The following is a 23,465-nucleotide window of genomic DNA, read 5'->3' as shown; positions in this document are numbered from 1 at the left end:
TGGACATAGAATGTTAAAAAATACTCATTTTTGCTCTAAATTTATTGCCGGTCCAAGGACTTAAAATTCATTGCTGATATGAGAAATCTCCTTATCTAACCATCTCCTAAGTTATAAAATAATTCCTTAAGTATTTCTTGAGAAATTTAAAAAAAATGCCAACATCTGAATGAGTCTTTTCCATTTTTATGAAGTGTATATATATGATTAGATCTAGATTTTGATTATCCTAATTTGCTTTCCCCCCAATTACTTCAAATAATCGTGGTTTTAAAATAATAATAATTTATCTTTTTAGTTTTATCCACACAGCATAAATTAAAATAAATACGTCGAACAGCGAATAAAACTAAAGTTTTACATAGTTGAAAGCGAAACTTAATTTCGATCCTATAACCTTGACTATTAAATCACGTTGTTCCTGTGTTATGAGATTGCACCACTAATTCACTGACAATGCGTAGGGGAATTTCCTCCGGTGAAATAAATAAAATGGGGGTGGGAGTGCTGAAGAAGACACTAAGCAGTTATCTGGATCTCAGTATATGATGTACTGAATACATACTGAAGGTACAACACTCATCATGAAATCAAATCTGTTATTAGTTTTTGCCTTCATTGGTAAGAAAATTATTATCATGTTATCTTTCTAAATTTACATTTTGTTCTGCACTTTTGAATTGGAATTTACATTGCTTACCGCTTTCTTAAATTGCATTACGCTTATACATATATATATATATATATATATATATATATATATATATATATATATATATATATATATATATATATATATATATATATATATATATATATATATATATATATATATATATATATATATATATTATTACTGTAAAAATTACGGTATATCAGATTTTTTTTGTTCCGTAACATGTTTCTGTAAAAATTTGCTTTATGGTAGGAAGTACCATAAAGCCCACTTTTAATACTTTTTATCGTAATTTGGTACGCAATTTTTTTACAGTGTGTTAAAGGTTATAAAATGTAAAGCCATTATAAAAGGAGAGAAATTCTAATACCATTTTTATTTCGATTTTACAATAACTAAGAATTATTGGTTTTTCAAACTACTGAAAATTTGGAAATAATATTTTCCAAAAATATCCCTCTCTTACATATAAATTTAATTTCAATCTGCAAAAGCTTGAATTTTATTAATTTATGTAGTAATTAAGCTTTGAGATAAATTAAACGAGTAAAAAAAATATTAAATATGAAACCTTTTTATTAATACTTTTTTAAGTGAAACTTAAAGCAAATGTGAAGCATAACAATAAATATATACACATGTATTTACTATTTTTATTATTCTACATGTTTTGAAATGCTGTATTTTGTTTATCCAGGAAACGAATTCTTAAAAAATTATGGGTTTTTCTTATGATTTTTAAACATGCACTTAATTCTTTCTTGAGTATCAAAAAAATTTTTTTTATTATGATCTAAATTAGAAGGTGAGGTAAGACATGATTGTTTTTTTCCTCTTCATCTTTCGCTTCAAAATGATGATGAAACATTGGCTTTGTCTCCATTAACACTAGTTAATGTTTTTGTTTCAAATTAAAACCTTATTTATAAAATCTTCAAGAAAATTGAATAAAATTATCAATACCAATATATAACAGAAGCATATAATTAGTATTAACGAATTTATTTTATTTTCACTTGTCATTAGAAAATCCGTAAAAAGATTTTGTAATTTGTCTATTTTTTTTTTAAATTGAGCAGTTTTAATTTTCCAAACTTTTTTTTAAAGATAGCAAAATATGATAAGTAGAATTATTTTTACTTAAAATGAGCCAAAAAATATTATGTTGAGGAATGATATTTTAAGTCAAATCAAAAATTGTACACATCATCTGTTTTATATTTTAAGTTTTTTTAAAAATACCACAAATACCATAAGTTTTTTAAAAATACCACATATAAAAATTTGTGTTTTCTCAAAACTAAGTAATCATTTTTTTAATTTTCAAAAAAAACATTATTTTAAGTTCTGGCCAAAAATGATAAACCGGGACATTGAGAGTCAAAGAAATTAAATATTGAAGTATATGCTTAAATTAACATAAAAAATTTGACACATCAATTATTTTTAATTCTGAATATTCAAAAAAAATTTATTTTAATTTTTGTATTTTTTACATGCATATGGTATAGTACATTAGTTCAAAAAAAATTCAAAGCAATTCACTCAGTTTTAAAATAGTTTCAAAGATGATTTCTTGAACCTACTTAACATAGATGGTAGAAAGAAATTTTTTGCCTGTACTGACAGAAATGAAACTATTGAGAATGTAAATAATCTGTAATGTCACAAAATAATTATAAAATCACAAATGAGAACATAAACGGTTACATTTATTTTAATGATTCTAGAATTTATTATTTAAAGTTTTGAAAAGTTGAAATTCATTTTTATTACATTCAAAATTGCATTTTATTACTTCAAAAGCTTATATTATTTTTACAATTATGAGAAAAAAATTTTAAATATTTGTTTTAATGAAACAATTAAAAATACGCATAAAATTATTCAAATCTCTACTAATCTCTATAATAGAAATCTATAATACTATCAATAATAGAAATGCATACTAATCTATATTTGTAAATAGCAAATATAGCAAATACCAGAAATCCATTATACATATTTTACTGATAGAGGAAGAGGAATCAGAAAAGATGTTTTCCTGCCTAAATGCAAATATTGATAATTTAATTACTAAAGAAAAAATATCTTTAGTTATACATAAATAAATATCCACCTCCAATAACTTTTAATCTATGGATTGAATTTTTGCATAAATTGCAATTCTAATGGATGAAATGTTTCAAGAGTATTAGTCTATAAGCCCCTCTACTTAATGAACAGATATTGTGGGCGATTAAGATTGAATTTTAGAAAAGGTCACTTTTTAAAAAAAAATCTAATACATGTAATGAAGACAGATTCTTTTTTTTCTTAACAATATAGCTAAGTTTTATTTCCTTGCTCCAATCTATGTTATAGAATTTAATAAGATTAACAATTAAAAAGAGAAATTTTAAGATCTGTTGAATGGCAGCAGAATAGCTTTAATCTTTACATTAAATCTTTTTTTTAAAATTTAACTTTCAAAATAAGAAAATTTCAAATAGTAAAAATAACACTTAAAGAAAATTCAAGCGAAAGAACTTTCTAAAGCTATCAATATTTGAAAAAATGAATATTTTCTTCGATTCTTATAAATTTAAAAACTTTTTTACAAACGGCGACACATTTTCTTTTCAGCCTGTCGATTGAACATATTAGCGAAATTAATTTGAATTTTTCGATTCATTGAAAGTTTAAAGAAGAAAATCTGCATTGAGTCATTTTTCAAAAGCCATTAATATTTTGACTGCAAAAAAGCATCAGCAAAAAGTTGAGAAACATCTAATATATATAATTATCTTACGTGGCTTCCAAATTTTGGCTGTATTTCTTTTCCGCCGGTGTCAACGTTTGCTTTGTTTTGTTTTCGTTACTATTTCTCTTAGACGGCGAATCGACCAACGATTGCCGCTAAAAATGTCGCATGCCAAATCAAGCTGAGGTGGCTCAACATATAGCGCTTTTAAAAACGGAAACTGAAATAACCAGAGAGCATCAGCTGCGGCAATCTCATACTATTAAGCTAGGCAGAAGTGAGTAGTCTTTGTCGATAGATCTCTATTTTAGTATTTTGTCGAAAGCGCTTTTTTTTTCACGAATTTATATATCACGAATTTATTTGACGATTTTTGATTTATATCACGAATTATGCTATAGCACATTTCTAATAGGTTTAACGAATTACTCGTCATTTATTTGAATTCAAATTTATTTTAATGACTTAGTATTTACTAAAAAGATATAATTTTTTTGAAAAAAAAGTTTTTATATGGATTTGAATAATTGTTTTGAATTCTTAGAATTTTATGCATTTGCAATGTACCTAAGTAAGTAGCGAGGGAAGCAAACCATATTAGATTGCATAGCAATTTTCGGGGGTTGGCGAACGTTACCGAGCAGGGGGCGCAGCCCACTAGTAAAGTTAAAATTTTGCACTAGGAAAAACTTTTTACGAGTGTTTTCTTATGTTGACTTTTATTTACCGTATATTATTGAATACTCTCAAAAATGCTCAAATTTTAAGTTAAGTATTTAAAGGGAGTCGGTAAGGAATATACCAATGATGCTTTAACTGACCTTTTTCGATGTACCTTTTATCAGCATCTAAACAAGATATTCAGTTTTTTTCATAGAATAATTATATATACATTTTTATACTGTGATAACTGTTAATACATATCTTAGTCAGATTTTTTTTTTTTAATTTATGAACTGAGAATTTTTTGAAAAGTTTCATCATTTTTGAGCAAAATCTTTCAAAACTCAAAAAGTATTCCTTTTAACGCTGAAAAATATCTCAATCTCTGATATAATCTCTAATATTCTCAAAAGAATTTAAAATGATATCATAAGTAGTTTCTTAGAAGAGGTGCATCGAAAAAGGTCCGTTTTGGCATTATTTATGAATGCATTACTCTTAAAGGTTTTTTGTAATTTGAATTTAACACGCTGACAATACTCTAGAAGTCTAGAAACTGTAAAAGTACTTTGACAATTTTCGTACACTAATACGATATAACTTTCAGTTCAGAATATTAAAAAGAAGAGTCACCAAAATTTTTAAAGAGCATAATAGTAATTGAGAAAATTAAGAGCTATGTAATTTGTTAGCAACATCATTTTAGAAAGATTTTAGCTCACAATTTCTTATTATATTATGAGTAACAAGATTATGAGTTATAATGCTATCAGTTATAAGGTTATTCTACTATCTTTAAAATTAATCAGTTTTGTGTTTACATTACAAAAAGAATTATACCATTAGTGCTTTTTTTTTTAAAATTAAGTCGTTTTTTATTTGACAATTGTAATTTGAAAATACAGTGTACGTTCTCTAAAAATAATGCTCTCTCTCTAAGTTTTTTGTAAATATATACAAATATTACAAGGACAAAATGCAGTGAAAAAACTAATAATCAGGACAAAAATCGCGTGATACTGTGTCACCAACCTTATAATTTAAAAACTATTGAACATCAATTTCGTGGTTTAAGTCTCTTTAGTCACTTATTAGCATTCATTCTTCTGAAATAAATATTAAAATTATTAACATTTCTCTAGTTTGGGGCAAAACTCAAGCAAATGACCGCTGCAGTGAATCTAGAATCACAAGAGGAACTCACTCTTGTTTTAGAAATTTTATGGCTACTTTTAGGATAGATAGAGGAGAAGAAGAGTGTGGGTAAGTTCATTTGTTTAATTTTTTTATTATAAATAATAATAACAACTGTCGTTTAAAAAACCTCTTGTGAAACACAATATAGTAAATCAAAAATGTAATATTTGCTGTATTGATCTGTATTGATTCATTTTTTAACAATTTTGAAATATTATATATATATATATATATATATATATATATATATTAGGGTATTAGGGTGAAGGTTGCCCTATGAAAGATGGGAATGTATACTCTTTAAAATTATGTAAGGATGTATGAATGAAGGATAACATCTATAAACGGCTTTCTATCCATATGTGCAGGCTCTGATGTTTAAATAAGTTACCCTATGGATGATGGAATGGAAATGAATGATTTTTTTCCTTTTTTAGTCTGTTAATTAAATTACTACGTTTACCAATTTTTTTGTTATAAATTTAATTGTATTTTCTTCTTATTTTGGTTTTTTTTTTTTAATTAATTTCCGAATAATAATTTTTTACTTGCTTTTTCTCATAGATGTCAGCACGAATATGTTACTTGCTTGATTTTTTTTCAACCAAATATATTTTTTAATTTTATTTTGTTCGTTTCAAGCTATAAGCACAATATTAAATATTTTACCTCTTCGCGAATTTTGTTAACTGTTTAATTATTTTACTTCTCACCCTAAACCGTATTTTGCTACACGCAGGTGAGTTTGGTTACTGCTTTCTTTTATTTCATGGTGATTTTCAGCAAAAAATTTTTTTGCGATAACGACACATATAAAGAATAATTTTTATCTTAGGAAAATTATTCTTTATTCAGAAATATCGCATTAAATTATACCAATACATAAGTCTCGAAGAAGACTATTGGTTTTTTCCCATTTATATTTTTCTCTTTATATTATTCTGTTTCAGTTTATTCTTCGTGTATATATATATATATATATATATATATATATATATATATATATATATATATATATATATATATATATATATATATATATATATATATATATATATATATATATATATATATATATATATATATATATATATACACGAAGAATAAACTATATACGTTATATATATATATATATATATATATATATATATATATATATATATATATATATATATATATACACGAAGAATAAACTATATACGTTATATATATATATATATATATATATATATATATATATATATATATATATATATATATATACACGAAGAATAAACTATATACGTTATATATATATATATATATATATATATATAACGTCGTTGCCGAGTGGAAGGATTAAAACAGGTCTTAGGTCGGGAAGGAGGGTACAAAATTTATTTATCAATTATTAGACAAGAGCAGTCATGAGAGTGAGTAAAAGTGAACACGAAAAGTTGTGCTCCTAGGTTATATGTTAGGGAAAACCTTGCAAAGTAAAATCCGTAAAATGTCTTAATTTAGGGAAAGAGGGAACTCTTAGTAGTTGCTATTGGTTTATGAAATAGATCGAATGTTTCCCACACAGAGCAAAGGGAAATATGTCCTGCTTCTAATTAAATGCATACTTGAGGCAAAAATAGATTTAAGAACAGGATGTGACTTTTAAAAGTGTGAGAAAGTATTTCAATTAGAATAATTAATTAGTAATAAAGTAGGAGTTGTTTTATAGCAAAGAAACTAACATAAAAAGATTAATTGGAGCTTTTTATGTTACATCCCCCCTCGCCAAAATTGTTTAATTACAAACCAAAAATTTTAAAATTATCTATTTGCAAAATCTTCCCTCTGATAGAAGCACAATTAAATTGAAAAGAATCAAATTTGTAATGTTAACAATATATAAAAGTAATATAAATTATAAAACATTTACGTATGTTCTCATTGTAAAAATTTTAACACAATCAAAAATCTGTAGTAGCATTATCAGCAATTTTAAGATTTTCATTTTCAAAAATATTTTTTGACTTAACAGTTTTTTCAGTTTTATAAGTATTTTGTTTAAAGATCACATTACAGTTTTTTCACTATAAGAAGTATTCTTCATAATAACACAACTTAAAATAACTCTTCAATCATGATAAAAAAATTTATAAACATTTTTAAAAATGTGTAAGTTAAAATGTAAAACACAAAATGCAAAAAAACAGTTTTACAAGAAAAATTTCAATCTGAAATTAGATTTGAGTATTGTTTACCTTGTTTGAAAACAAGATAAAGTATGACACAGTAGTTGTTATTCTGAAGTCCAACACTTCAGAATTGTCTTCATTTCACTTTATTTATTATTTACCTTGCATATTTATCACTTTAATGGCAAAATATCCACAAAATTTTTTTATTTATTTTTTTCTTATGTCCAAAATTTGCCTTCTACAATATTTTTTCTTTTCTTTATCTCTCCAATTCTTTATATTTATTTATACTTTTATTTTCTTTCTTGGTATTTTTATTGCAATTATTAACCCGATTTCAGGAAATATGTAAAGAAAATTGCCTTTATAATCAGAAAAGGTGATCAGTCTTCCCAGATTTTGCATTACAACCTGTTTAACACAATCACTAATTGAAATCCAAAACAAAGCTATCAAATTTAATATGGTATTAAGGTAAATCAGTTTTTAAAATTTCACTGACCTAGCTATTTTCCTTACTTTTAATCTGAAGTGTAAGTTAGGTTTACTTGCAAATTACCTTTTTTTTTCCTATGTCGAACATCTAAGGAGACCATCGTAAACCATTCCAGGGTGTGAAAACAATTCATCGACGATAAAATCCAGCTCAGCACTTAAGAGTGGCAAAATCAACGCTTTCTCAAAGGGATAGGGTTTCAATAAAAACATTTTAATTATCAGGAGTTCGATGCAGTTTTTATTTTTAGTCCAAGGAAGGAAATTGAAGCTCAGCTTTCTAGTAGTCTCAGGAACGTAGACAGAATATGCAGCATAGACATATGGAAAACCGATGATCGTTTAGTTCCACTGGGCGTAGGTATCATTTATAATAAACAAAAAGTTTGAATAGTTTATTTTTTGTAGAAGATACTGGGTGAATTTTTAATTGCCATTAGTTGTAGAAGAATTTGACTGCTTATTTACCAGCTGTTCATTTGAATGAATGATTTGAAGTTATTCCATATTTTTGATGTACCCTCTTCCGAAGTTGTTTTATTTAATTTCAAATGAGATATTTAATATCTTTAATGTACCGTACGTACTGTACCCCTTCCCGACCGTTTAATCCTGGCGACTTATAACGTCGTTGCCGAGTGGAAGGATTAAAACAGGTCTTAGGTCGGGAAGAAGGGTACAAAATTTATTTATTAATTATTAGACAAGAGCAGTCATGAGAGCGAGTAAAAGTGAACACGAAAAGTTGTGCTCCTAGGTTATATGTTAGGGAAAACCTTGCAAAGTAAAATCGGTAAAATGTCTTAATTTAGGGAAAGAGGAAAGTTGGTTGCTATTGGTTTATGAAATAGATCGAATGTTTCCCATACAGAGCAAAGGGAAATATGTCCTGCTTTTAATTAAATGCATACTTGAGCCAAAAATAGATTTAAGAACATGATGTGGCTTTTAAAAGTGTGAGAAAGTATTTCGATTAGAATAATTAATTAGTAATAAAGTAGGAGTTGTTTTATAGCAAAGAAACTAACATAAAAAGATTAATTGGAGCTTCTTATGTTACATATATATATATATATATATATATATATATATATATATATATATATATATATATATATATATATATATATATATATATATATATATATATATATATACATATATATATATATATACATATATATATATATATACATATATATATATATATATATATATATATATATATATATATATATATATATATATATATATATATATATATATATATATATATATATATATATATATATATATATATATATATATATATATATATATATATATATATATATATATATATATATATTGAAAAACATCTGTACCGGTTAAATGCATATTGGCACTTAACATTAAAATATCATTATGCAGCTTAACATCCAACTATTGTAAAACTAAGACGTATTAACAAAATTTAATTTTAAAGTATATTGACATAATTTTTATTGAAACACATTTTATAGTAGGCAATTGAAGACTTTAGAAGATTGTCTAGCACCAGTCGTTGATGAGTGCTCCCTTGATGATGAACACAGATTTGCAGTTCTAATAAAGATTAATGAATTAAAAGCTAAAATTAGAGGCACTTGTTCAAATAAGGGTAAGAATTTAAGAGATTTGTTTTTCAGCCAAAAGAATTTCATTCCTCTTAGGTTGATTACCTCAAGAGATGGAGTCAAAGAGTGAAATAATTTGTATTATGGAATAATAAGATATCATGCAATTGTATACCTGCAAGTGACGTCAACATAGGCAAATCGTGGTATTTCTACTGCCCCTAAATTAGAGAGACTGACTCGTCCGCCATTTTGGGGCAAAATCTTTCACCAATGAGGAGGAGCTGCAGGATTTAGCAATTTATCGCTACATGCGATAATAACCTTAACAACGACCTTAACCTTAATGATTACCTTATGATTTTCTTCATGAAGTTTTCCACTGAAATTTCTACTTTTTCTAGTCAACTGCGGAAATATTTCTCGCAAGTTAGGCCTGCTCTACCTTTTCGACATGGTGAACCTCCGATTTTTGTGACGAAAGATCTTGAGACCTTTTGCAGTGCTTTCTAGAAATAAGGATTACTTCACACTATCGATAAAGGGAAAATCCTGAATCATCTCCATTAATTGTTTGAAACCATGCTTCACAGAACAGTCTGCAGACTTAAAGAACATCGCCTCTTCTTTTAATTCAGTCATTTTTAAAATGGGAAGAAAAGTGAGAAGAAAAATGGAGAAGAAAAATGTTAAGTTTTTTGACAAACAGCTTAAGATGGCTTTTCCAACAAAATATCGCGTGTTGGGAGACCCATCAAAGTTCCATTTAAATTTCTCTATTCGTTCGAATAAGGTTCTCACTGGAAGGGAGTAATGAAGCGACGTGGCGTCAAACGCATATCCTGCATTTTTTAATTTCTCTTAAGTAAAAGTAGGTAGTCGTAGTAAGAATCTGTAGAAAATGTTTATTAATAAGAAAAAAATTCAGTTTGAATAAAAAAACTGTGTTGATAAACCATCAAATACAATGTCTATATTCACTTTCCCTCGATTCTCTGGGGGTTTTTTTCGCTCCAATTTTCTTTGCTTTTTTCTCATAATCCTACCGGTGTGAATAAATTCATGTCAACTCGTGATGGGCCAACACCTCCTAGACAAGAGCAGGCCCCAGCACGGGTTACCATAAATGAGACAGTCGATATTTTAGTAGTTCAAACGTAATGACATCTTTCGTAAATCCCACCACTGCGCAGCTTAGTACACCGAACGTAACGACATCTATCTTATTTTTCATCTACTGCGCAGTTCAACTTCGTTTCGTCGGACTACTAAATTGATCCGTCTTCCTTTTTCTAGGAGGTGATGGATGGTCCAACTTTAGTTCAACCCACGCCAACTTTTTGTTTACGCCAACATTTAAACATTTCTGTTACAATCAAGTTAAGCCTTGTTTGAACCTATAATTGAAGTCTTTGCAAAGTCACACACACTGTAAAACATTTTCTATATCTCAATACCAAATATAGTTTCAAATACCTTTCACCAAAACGAATGCAAGGATAGTTTTAGTGTCGTAAACACCACAAACATTGTACTATAGTAAACAATTCATTGTGGCCATCTGACGATTTGCAAACGTTGCGGAAATTAGAGTTGAAGAAAAATTGGCATTTTTTGTTGGTTTTGGAATATCAATCACCGATTATCAAATACCGAGTAATGCAATTAAAACAATCTTGCTGCAATTGTTGAAGTTGTTTTGGTTTTTCTCGGAGATGCAGATTTGTAACATACCCCCTTTTAACATTGACAGCTTCTATTCATGAATAGTACAAATTTGCTGGAGCTTGGTGCCTTAACTGCACCTTTACTCTTTAATGTTTATATGAATGCTTGGTTATATGAACTTGAAATAAATTATTCATTCCCACAACTAATGAAGTTTTTCAACATAGAATTTGGAGAGTTATTGCACCATGGTTTTTCAGTGTATTAGATGAAACTTCTTTATACTATGCATTTTAATTCAAAATAATATTATTTTTACCAGGTGTTCAGTAAAAAAATATATATATATCAATAATGAACGAATCTAGATTTTTAATTTCTTTATATTCTGGTTTAGTTCAAAAATTTTTAAGGTTAAAATATTTCTTAAATAACTTTAAATGCTAAAGTATTTAAGTAATTTGCTAAAAGTAAAAATTTCTTAAACTGGAACAAAAAACTACTCGTACAATAAATGCTTGGAAAAAATAAACTATCATGGTTCAAATTTCAGATATCAGCAATAATTTTGCTTCTTCTTTCTTTTTTTTAGTATTATTATATTACCTTTATTATTAAAGATAAGAATCTTTAAAAACGTTACCTACTTTAAAAACTATCTATTTTAAAGCTCCTAAATATCATTTTTGATTGCAAATCATATTTGAAAAAGTGTTAGCTTTAATTTTTCGTTCATCAAATAACTAAGCTTAACTTCATTCAAGGATCAACTAATTTAAAATTAAATGAGGAAACTTATTTATATCAAGTAGTATCACTATTTCCCTTATAATAAATGAATTTCCTGCAGCAAAAAAAAAGAAAGCAATTTAAAAAAAAAATTAAAAGAGCAATGTTGAATGAAAAATATTTGCTATACTTTGTTTTGCAGCTACTGAACTCTTAACTAAATATTCAAAACAAATATTTTTGCTTGTGTTTCTATTATTTGGATTATCATTAAACTTCTTAGCTGGGGCTAGAGAGATGAGAAATTTTTAAACATTAACTTTGTGGTTTACCCCTTCCAATTATGAAAAAAAAAATCTTTAAAAATGATAGTTTCCCTCGTTTTCCCCCGCAGGTTTACAACTGATTTTATTTAATAATTATATTTTTTTAACTGTCGTTGACAAACTGACCCAATTTTTTGAGTTAACGACTACTAATGTTCAACTCCGTAGCCTTATAATTTGGAACTCAATCCAAAAGACAAGAGATCTCCTATATCAAGTATTAGGAGAAATTTTGCCTTCGTGGAGAACTTTTTGATGGAAATAACCCATATTTGCGTTACAAGGAGAGGATAACTACAAAAAAGCTCCCATACATAGCCCAACGGCAAGGGGATTCTAATCCATAATCCATCTACCACTGAGACGTCTATTTAGAACTACTTAAATTAGCAACCAAACAAAATGAATTTAAATAAAATACGATTCACTACAAAATGACGAAAATTGTGATCACCGCACGGCGATTACCGGTTACCCATTGACAAAATGGTTGTCTATTTTTGTTTCGCTTTGTTTTTGGAAAAGAAACTTTATTGTGTTTTCATCTTGGGCATCTTCACCGGTTAATCCTGAACTACTCGGTACACAATTTCACAAGCATATTTAAATGCAGCTCAGACGCATTCTGTGTAAATTCTTTTGATGACTGATTAGATATTGAACAGCCAATCGAGATCAATATTAACATTTTCGTATTGCTGCAATGCTGTTTGATTTAGATTGTAAGCAGCATAATACACCCCTTTCGGATTCACAAGTTCATACATGAAATATGATTCGAAAGCTAGGTTTTCTTTCACTCTTAAATGAATAGTGAATGAATCATTTATATTGTATGGAAGACATTCTACGGTCTTGTGCAAGTTATTGGGTATGTTGACAATGGATCCTTTGTTGACAATGGATCTCTAACTGGGTATCAACTCCCAATCCTCATATTTGCATGAAAGGGGTTTGGAGAATCACCATTCGCTCTTCGGAAGGGTTTAATTCTCTCAACCACTTTGGTACTTTTGTGAGGGACAGGCTTCATGCTTTGCGTTTGCGAACGGAATCCTTTCGTTTTTCCGTTTGCGTGTAACGCTAAAGGTTTTCCCGTCTACGCTCTTTGGCTTTGGCTTTTTCAACCTCGGTAAGTTTAGGCCTTGCAATCGTTTTTTTCTTGCTTCAACTCTAACTTTTGAGATGGTATCAATTAGTTTGGACCCTCTTTACGTGTGATATTCACCTGAATTTGTATTGAAAACGATCCAGTTTGAACTGTAGGTTAGAATTTCTAATTCTTAATTGAATCAATAAAAACAAAAATATCGTTCAAATAATGAAATTCTCTTTCATTCACAACTCAAGAAGTATTTATGTGATCTCTCTGGTCCCATACCTCGAAAAATAAACTCACCAACTTAATGCGTAACAAAATTAAAAGCGAAAAAGAATTCTAAAAAAAAAAAAGTGCGTGGAGTCCCTCCGCGCGGAAGAAGTTAAACTTCGTAACCTGCGACGTTAGTTGTAGAAGAATCAGCAGTCGTAGAAGGATCACAAGTTCTATTCAACGATTCTTTTTCCTGCTCCCTATTAAATTATATGTGTATCAAATCAAACTAAAAAAATCTTTACACAGAAACAAAAGTTCTATGACTTTTATTATTTTTATGCTAGTGAGAACCAAAACAATATGGAAATGAATGAGGGAAAACTGGATCCTACCACGTGATTTCCCGGCCAATAAAAATGTAGCGTTAAACGCTTAACGCTTCCTTGTTGGAAGTCGCATAAGAAGTATAACTTCAAAATTATCAAACAACAACGGTCGCCATAGCAACGCATGCGCATCGTTTATTAGTGCTCTTGATTATTGTAGTTGAAAAGTGAGGACGCCACGAAGTCCAAACCGAGACACATTTTGCCAATGGGTAATAAGTACTTAACGATGTGTAACGATCAAATTATTTAATTTTTCGTGTTAAATATTTTTAAAATAATTAATGGACTTTCTTTGGTTAATATGTTTACAACTAGTTTATGAAGCTTTGGTTTCGCTGAAAAAAGGCAATCATTAATAATTTTTTTCGGTAATGGAACATACCCGAAAAAAATTGAGAACAGGTGGTCCAGATCACATTTAAAAAACCCATAATATTTCGTGATAAATATGATTGTTTCTTAACTAAGACAAAAACTCGTTATTAAATCGTATGTTATTGAACTGTGCAATCTGTTAGTATTCCCTTAGGCTTGTTTGAAAATGTGCTATCTTTCATGTAGCTTTAGCTACAACAGAACCAAGTAGTCTGCTGTGCAGTCCTAAAATAGTTGAATGGAGAGCAACCAATTGTTATACAGGTCTCCTCAAATTAATTGGGCAGGATCATGACACTTTATTACCTCAAGTTTGTGGGTAAGTTAATTGATTAGTTTAATTTAAAAAAAATACTGCTTTAAAAGCATGAAACATTTTGTCTTCCCTGCTTTTTTGGCACATTTACAACTACGTTTGCAAAAATAAATTAAAGACAAACCAAATCTATGTAAAAAATAATGTTTGCATGTATGTCTGTATATCTGTACCTTATACAAAACAGCAAATCCATCGATTTGCAGCGTGGTGTATATACAAACGCATGGTGGACCAAACTTTTTACTTGAAAACTCCCTCCGATCAACAGTTAGCATGATTCCACAGGATTTGATCAATATTTTATAACATGAGTACTTTGCAAAATTGGAGCTCTAATTAATCAAAAATTAGTTGTACGTTCTTATGAACTATTTATTATAGGATTTCTATCTTAGGTTATTGTGATGCCACAATTGGTATTACATATTTCCTACCTTTTAAAATATCTTTAATTACTTAAACTTATTTTTCTAATCATATTAATCGAATTATATTTAAATTAAATCATTAAGTAAATCTTTATAAAAGCGAGCATAAAATATTTTATTCTTTTCTTATCGATCAATGTAACGCCTAATTTTTTATTTCAATACTAATGTAGACTCCTTAATTCACTGCCACGCCTGATCGAAAACAAAAATCTATTTATAACTCTTTATTATTAATTTCTTACTGCAAATATGTTTCAGTTACATGGTTATAATAATTCTCACAGTCTTGTTGGCGATCCGCAATCGCCAGGGTATTTTCACACCTAATATTGATTATCCGGGTTGGCTTTATTTTGGATCTGTTATATTTCGATAATTCGCCAATTTGAGATCTCCGCTTCATGCTCGTGTGTCCGTTAGGAATAAATTCATTCACTTGCAATTTTAAATTTGGGGCGACTGGGAGTGCCCCTGCTGTCCTCCCAATCCCATCCGTTAAAATAGCATTCATGCTATCAAAAACTCTCGATGTGGGAGAGTGTTTAGTATTGATCTCTTGGGGAAATTACTTTTCCTTATGATTTTTATATTTTGGATATGGCCATTTTTTTAAGTATACTAATTCTTACTTTAATAAATCAATTTTTTACTTAAGCAATTTTAGTTATTTTCCTGGAGTTAAATATTGCAACAACCATACGGCGATAACCGGCATCGTAGTTATCACCAATTAAATAAACGTTCATAATTACGTATGAGAACGCCGTCTCCGAATTCGTATTTTAAAAGGTACATGAGGTTATGTGCTTCTTATATTGATGCTCACGTTTAAACTAATTCATTTAATTAGATTAATAACAGATTAAATTAAATTAAATTAATTAGATCAATAATGGATTAAATTAAGTTAAACTAATTAGATCAGTAATATATTAAATTAAATTACATTAATTAGATCAATAATAGATTAAATTAAATTAAATTAATTAGATCAAAATAAAGATAACCATATTACTGAATCTTATCCATTTTTTGAAAGGGTGGCTTTCTGAAAATATGATTCGCCTTATTTGATAACATAAAGTCATTGGGAAGTTCTTAAGTAGGGGATAGATATTTGAGAACATTGTTGATAATAGCAATTTATAATTATCAGAAGTGACAGCAAACAGTGTTATACCAAATGATACTGAAAATTTTTGGAGGGATAAACGTCTGAAAACGAGTTTTGCTTAATCTGATAACATAAAGTCATCGAAAAAGGCAACAAATAATAAAATTAAAATTAATTGGATTATTTTAGCCGTTTTGAATGGAAATTATATGATATTGTTGAAAAGCGTGATTAACGGACCGGTCGTCTGGCGTCGAGGTTTCACGGGGGGAGGCGTAGCTGAAAAAGACAACCAACATTTTTAAATTTAATGAAGTTTATAAAAATATCAAACATTGATGTACTTGTTTTGGCTATATGGGAAAGCAAAATGTGAGTTTAAAGTATTCTGCTTACATATTTGCATTCATTAAATATAATATTTTTACAAGTTTTAAAAATCTGTCAAATGCGACTTTTGTTCTTAAAATTTTCAACAATAATTGTCTGTTGTTATTCGTAGTTCGCGAGGATAAAAAAAAATTTATAATTTTATCTTGTTATTTAAGTAGTAAAAGAACCAATGCAAAATGTTTTTTTTATGATTTTATTATTTAAAGGACAACAAAAAGCACTGATCACTATAAAAATACTTTCCAAAAACTTTTTTTTTAACGTTTAGCCATTTTTTTCCAATCCAGATGTTACGTACGTGAACGTGAGAAAAGCTAATTAAAATTACAAAATCCCTCAATTGAATAGAATGTAGTAAACAGCATGTGAGCCACGTAGAATTACGGGCTTTAAGAACTTCTTATTAATTTGTAAATTTTTAAGTTTAGAAATTAGTTACAAGACAATAAGACTATTGGACTAAGACTATTATTCATGTTTCATTTAATTTAATTATTTTTTAAATCTTTTTATTAAAAATGATTCATTTATGTACTTACTTTCTTGTAATTAAATTACATTTTTTTAAATAGCGTTCCACTTTAGCTCTTTAGAATCACATACATTTACGTTTAAATCTTTTCTAACTAGTGAGTGTAAGAAATTAGCTCTAAGTAATACTTGCACAAAAATAATTTAATAAGCCTTGTTTAACTTTTGGTAGAATGAAACATTCGACTACATTTCGCCCCTGAGCAAAGTAATGCGAAAACAACACTTATACAAGGAGGCTAGACAGCTGGAACAACTTTTGGCGACAATTTTGTTAGGCGTTGAAGACACGCAACTATTTGAAATTGTGGCCAACGCATCTCTAGTAAATTCTGTTAGCTTGTGTTAAGACATCATAAAAATAATGATACATGAGTTGAATAACTATATTAACTAACATTCAAAATAGGAAAAAATATCTATATATATATTTCTCTTACACGGCGATAAAAAAAGGCCTCATTACAACTCCCCGAATGGCAACACTAGAAAATTGACCAATCATTGCCGCTAAAAATGTCACATGCCAAATCTAGCTTAGATGGCTCAACATATAGCGCTTTTAAAAACGGAAACTGAAATAACCAGAGAGAGCATAAGCTAGGCAGAAGAGAGAAGTCGAATTTATTTGTTTTACTAGAATTTATTTGTTTATGCAGATTTTTCCACTGCAATTCACTTATTTCAATTTTTAATAAACTTAATTATAGCCAAAATTTTAACCTTTTTAAAGAGATATCAGCTTTAGAAATTTTATCTTAAGATTTTATTCTATTAGGTTTAACGAATTACACGTCATTTATTTGAATTCAAATTTATTTTAATGACGTAGTATTTACTAAAAAGATGTAATGTTTTTTTTTTTTTTTTTTTTTTTTTTTTAAAGTTGTTACATGGATTTGAATAATTGTTCTGAATTCTTAGAATTTTGTATATTTGTAATGTACCGAAGTTAGTAGCGAGCGAAGCGAGCTTAGTTTGCGATTCAAACCATATAAGATTGCGTAGCAATTTTCGGGGGTTGGCGAGCGTTAGCGAGAAGGGGGCGCAGCCCACTAGTTTTTAATATTATTCTACTATTTTAAATACGATTCTAATAGAAGTCAAGAAATAAAAAAAGGGGGCTTTTTATTGTGCAGAGAGAGCAATACATTGTTGTTTAGAAAGACTAATATATTTTCGTTTCTTTTTAAGTGAACTGAAAAATTCTGAAAAATGTTTGAGGTCATTGGCTGATGATTGTGTTCCTTCAAGATATTTATCTATTTTGGAAAGGCAATTTAAGGAATTAAATGCCCGGGTGAACCTAATTTGTACTTTAAAAGGTATGGAATTAATAACAACATTGCATTAAAAATAATGTCTAATAGTAACGATTCAGAGATTTTTAGAAAACTTTTAGAAAACAACTTTTAAAAACTGTTAGTAATTACTTTAGTATATTTGTTGCTATATGTAAATCCAATTTCAGCAAATTGGGTGGTAATAAAAAATAAAAATTCAAATTAAAAAGACACATATTATTAATTTGCAATCTTATAACTAACCAACAATCTGCTTCTTTATTCAATTAATAAACAAAATTTATTCAATAAATCTAATAATTTCTATAAAAATCAACAAATTTAAATATTGAATTTAAAATTTGAACTTTTTTTAATTAAAATTTTTGAGTAATCAACTTCAATCCAAGGTAACGAACGAATCGGATGCGTCAGATTAAGTTCTAAATGAAGATAAAACAAAGAAAAATTATAGACATATGAAAAAAAGGGGGGGGGAATAATAAGTAAAAAAATAAAAAACAACAGTTTTTTTTTAAAAAAAAAATGGGATGAAATTTTATTTAAAAAAACCGGAAAAAAAATAATCTTTTCTTAAGCCCACACGATTATATCCGCAAAACAGAGGGCTTTCTGATATTGTATCAATAAATACAATGACAGAAAGCACTCTGTTTTGCGGATATAATCGTGTGGGCTGATGTAAAGATTTTTTTTCCGGATTTTTTTAAATAAAATTTCATCCTTTTTTTTTAAACTGTTGTTTGTTATTTTTTTACTTATTATTCCCCCAACCCTTTTTTTCATATGTCTATAATTTTTCTTTGTTTTATCTTTATTTTGAACTTATCTAATGAGTTCTGTTTACTCGCAGCTTAAGCGCAATAAATGAAACTTATTGTATATATATATATATATATATATATATATATATATATATATATATATATATATATATATATATATATATATATATATATATATATATATATATATATATATATATATATATATATATATATATATATATATATATATATATATATATATATATATATATATATATATATATATATATATATATATATATATATATATATATATATATATATATATATATATATATATATATATATATATATATATATATATATATATATATATATATAATTTTTAGTTTCCTAATACGCTTTTTTTTTAAGATGAGGAAGATGACGATGGTGATGAGGATGATAGTGAAGCTTGCATGGAAAACCACAAAGAATATATATATGACTGTTTAAAAGAAAACCAAATGAGGGCATTTACACACTTTTTTGGTCAACCGAATTTAAATCCCAATGATATGAAATGCACGTAAGTATAAGCCACAATTTTAGATTTTATTTTTAAAAGCACTTGTTTACTTATTCTTCGTTTTTCTGTAATTTATGTACTCAATTTGGTAAGATATGTTTTATTTACTAATGAAGTTTTTATACCTGTCCATTTTCAAAATCTTAGCAGCTTTATGCATAAATGAGCTGGATTTATGCTGAAAAATATTTAACTTATTCCAATTTAGATTGTTAATATAAATTTATCTACTTTAAACTGAAAACTAGAATTTTATTGAAAGAATAAGATGTGAAATATGGAGATGTTTTATCTTTTCTTTTTATACCAGCTCATGAAACGCCATATTAATCTGGAAAAAAATTATGACTCATCAAAATGTCTTCACCTTGAATTCGAATTCAATATAAACTTTAATTTGTCATATAAAATATTTATTTGAAATGGAATAATGGTTTAACTGCATATTTTTTATTTTGGTAATTAACTAACTTTGTTAATTAACTATTTATTATTTTTTAATTAATTACTTTTGTTAATTAACTATTTATTATTATTTAATTAATTACTTTTGTTAATTAACTAATTGTTTAGTCTCAGTTGTTGTAATTAATTGTATAGTCTCAGAAAAATGCACTTATTAATTGCTAGATTATGCTTGTTTTGTCCTCTTTCTCTCTCTCTTTTATTATATATATATATATATATATATATATATATATATATATATATATATATATATATATATATATATATATATATATATATATATGTCAAATTTTTTTTTCACATTAGATTGTACAACTGGATATCTGAATGCGTTACAGAGCGCGTAGAAGAAAAATGTGGAATAAAAGCAGGACGCAAAATGCGGAAGGAGCTGAACGAACCAACTGAAGAAATAAAAAATGCTTGTGATGCTGTAAACATGAAATATCAATATTGAATAATTTACGAAGATACGAAGAAGAAAATATATATATGTATATAGATATAGATATTTATCTGTGTATTTCATAACTAAGTTTCTATTCAACTTCAGTAGGAGCTATTTATATTTTTCAATTTTATTTTTTATAGACATTCGAATAATTTATTCAAATTTTTATTGTAATTTTGGTAACTGTTGAACTGTGATGTCGTTAAAACTTATTGCGAAGTTGAATCCCGTTATCGCACTTCTCAAAGCCTGATATTGTTTTCAGTTTGGACTAATGTATGGTTCAATTTTATCATATAGTGGTTCAAAGTACCAATATTACGGTACCAAAGTACCAATATTACGGTACGGTTCAACCTGGAACCAATTTTTTTAGCCTCATGTTTCAACTTTTTCGAACAATATCTTAATTAGCATAACATTAAGTGCACAAGGAGAAAAAAAATGGTAAAATTACCGTACTGTGCAGTAATAATATTTCTAGTAAAAAAAATAATTCTGATATAGAAAGTGATACATAATAATATGCATTAGTTCCGTATGGTTAGAGTAATAACATTTCTGGAAAAAGCAAAATGTATTACCTTAAATCTAATAAAAAATTCCAAATTAAAAGGTAATTTTCACCAAATAAATGGCTTTTATGCCATGTTAAAAAGCATGATAAACTACGTAATATAAAACCATGCGTTATTGTTAATTTTATTAAAATTGTTACCAAATCGCTTCGGTTAAAATTACTGAGCTTTTTGGTATTCCCATAGAGAACAGTAAACTTTATCATATTCTGGTTATTTTGACCATATTTTTTTCTCAGAATTGTTAGTTTGCTCTTACATTTTTACGGATTACCACGTATTGGCTTGGTCGTAGTTAGTAAATTTAGTTTTAGAGATTCTCATGCTTATCACCTTACGAGGGGAAATGAAAATGCTCTTGTATTTTTATAGTAGCACAATTTCAAAAATAATACATATTCAAATGTTAACAAATAAAGAAATAGCAATCTCTTGGTATTTTTAATGTTTGTTTCAGAGTAATTATTTATAATTATAATCTATCTATAATAAAAAATCGTAAACGCCTGTGCCGTCACTGTTTTCGATGTTAACCTTTTGTTGAACACTTTGTTTCACAGCACAAAAACTATTGAATTTAGAAAGTTATAACTATAAAGGATAGTCGAAAAATGTAAAATGAGTATGATGAAATAGAAAAATTTAACACTCGATATATGGTCTGGAAATTATTTATTGTTAAATTTTCCTTCAATTTTCATTTTGTTTTGCTGTGCAGAAACTATAAGACTTTAAAATCTCAGATAATAATGGAATCAAAAAAAATGCAAAGCGATGTAAAGCGGAATATGAAAATTTAAAATTTGATAACTTGTTCGAGATTTATTTACTGTTAAACAAGCTTGTAGAAAAGAAATGCTAAACGAGCTGTTCTCCTGTGCTATTAAAGTGCAACTACGGAGTTGAAATTTGACCTACCAATTCCTTTTTATCTTTTTGTTTTCCTTTTTTTCAAAATTCTGTCTTGTTTGAAAGTTACTGAAATTTTAAATGCCTTTTTAAAGAATTTTTCTTAGTTGTTTTTACCTTAAATATCAATTATTTATTCATTATGTAAAATTTTGTTTTCCTTCTTCGAGATTTTTATTTTATAAGCTCACTCTTGAGTTAATGTCAAAAGTAGCAAAAATGGACAGAGAAAGAGGGAAAGACAGAACGAAAGAGGTACTACATTAGTGGTTGTCAGATAAAAATGTTAAAATTTATATTGAAATTTTTCAAAATGAGATATAATTTAATGCAAGAGCGATAAAAAAATAGTTGCATATTTAAATAGTTAATAGTCTCGTTAACAAGTAAAATTACTTCTCATTGAGACACGCTATATATACGCAATTTGTTTTTTCAAAAACAGATTATTATTTTTCAAATCTAGCAAATTGCTTATTGGTTACGATTAACATAATTAACAAAATGTACTGACATAAAACTACAATAAAGTATATTTTGTAAGTAAAATGTTCTTAATTGAAAATATTGACTTTGAAGAAAAAAAATGAAGGATGACGAACAATTAAGAAGAAATACATAATTATTGGTTGCATTAAAAACTTACTTCGAAATTGATTAAATATAATCATTATTGCTTTTAAACTATATTAAAAATTTAATCTAGATGAAATAAGATCATAATTATCAATAATTGTAGATTTTTTTTATATAATTGCAACTTATTATTGTTTTTCAGCTACAACTTATACAGCTTTCAAAAATTTAGTTTTTTTAAACCTAAATAAATTAATCTATATTAATATCACTCTAGAGTGACCCTAGCGAATGTTTAGTGAATAAAAAACCGGAAATAATGCATTGAGCTCATATATCTTAATATAATTGTAGCTTATTATTGTTTTTCTGCTACAGCTTATACAACTTTAAAAAATTAAGTTTGTTACATCTAAAAAACTTAATTGATATTAATTTTACTCTAGAATGTCACTAACGAATGTTTGATGAATAAGAAACAGGGAAATAATACATTGAACTAATATATCTTTAAGAAACATAGATGTTTATTTCTTGCAGCTCGAATTAAAATAAAAAATAACAATTTGTAGATTAAAATAGTCAATATAAACAATTATGGTTGCATTTATTAATTAGAAAAGGAATAAAATACTTTACTTTATAGGAAGTAGAAAAAAAAATAACGACAATTTTAATTAGTCAAATAAATCAGATAAATCTCAAGGATCA

General features: G+C 27.2%; 1 protein-coding gene across 1 annotated transcript; it reads left to right on the top strand.

Moving 5' to 3' along the window:
- Window positions 1-432: 432 nt before the first annotated feature.
- LOC139426004 (uncharacterized) lies at window positions 433-21,776 on the top strand. The gene is made up of 7 exons (XM_087168133.1): window positions 433-621; window positions 5,225-5,345; window positions 9,451-9,587; window positions 14,532-14,664; window positions 18,328-18,458; window positions 19,619-19,772; window positions 20,547-21,776. Exons 1-7 carry the CDS (start codon window positions 585-587, stop codon window positions 20,695-20,697), a joined length of 864 nt encoding a protein of 287 aa, XP_087024259.1. The 5' UTR covers window positions 433-584; the 3' UTR covers window positions 20,698-21,776.
- Window positions 21,777-23,465: the final 1,689 nt, after the last annotated feature.

Source organism: Parasteatoda tepidariorum, chromosome 7 (assembly GCF_982258835.1).
Source record: "Parasteatoda tepidariorum strain Cologne lab strain chromosome 7, Ptep-v5.0, whole genome shotgun sequence".
NCBI lineage: Eukaryota > Metazoa > Arthropoda > Arachnida > Araneae > Theridiidae > Parasteatoda > Parasteatoda tepidariorum.
The sequence above is the reverse complement of the archived record's forward strand: the minus strand, read 5'-3'. Positions and strand labels throughout refer to the sequence as shown.

Coding starts and splice junctions, on each gene's coding strand:
- LOC139426004 (XM_087168133.1), top strand. CDS start 585: ATGAAATCAAATCTGTTATTAGTTTTTGCCTTCATTG. Junction 9,588..14,531: donor AGGCACTTGTTCAAATAAGG/GTAAGAATTTAA, acceptor TCTTTCATGTAG/CTTTAGCTACAACAGAACCA. Junction 14,665..18,327: donor TTATTACCTCAAGTTTGTGG/GTAAGTTAATTG, acceptor TTTCTTTTTAAG/TGAACTGAAAAATTCTGAAA.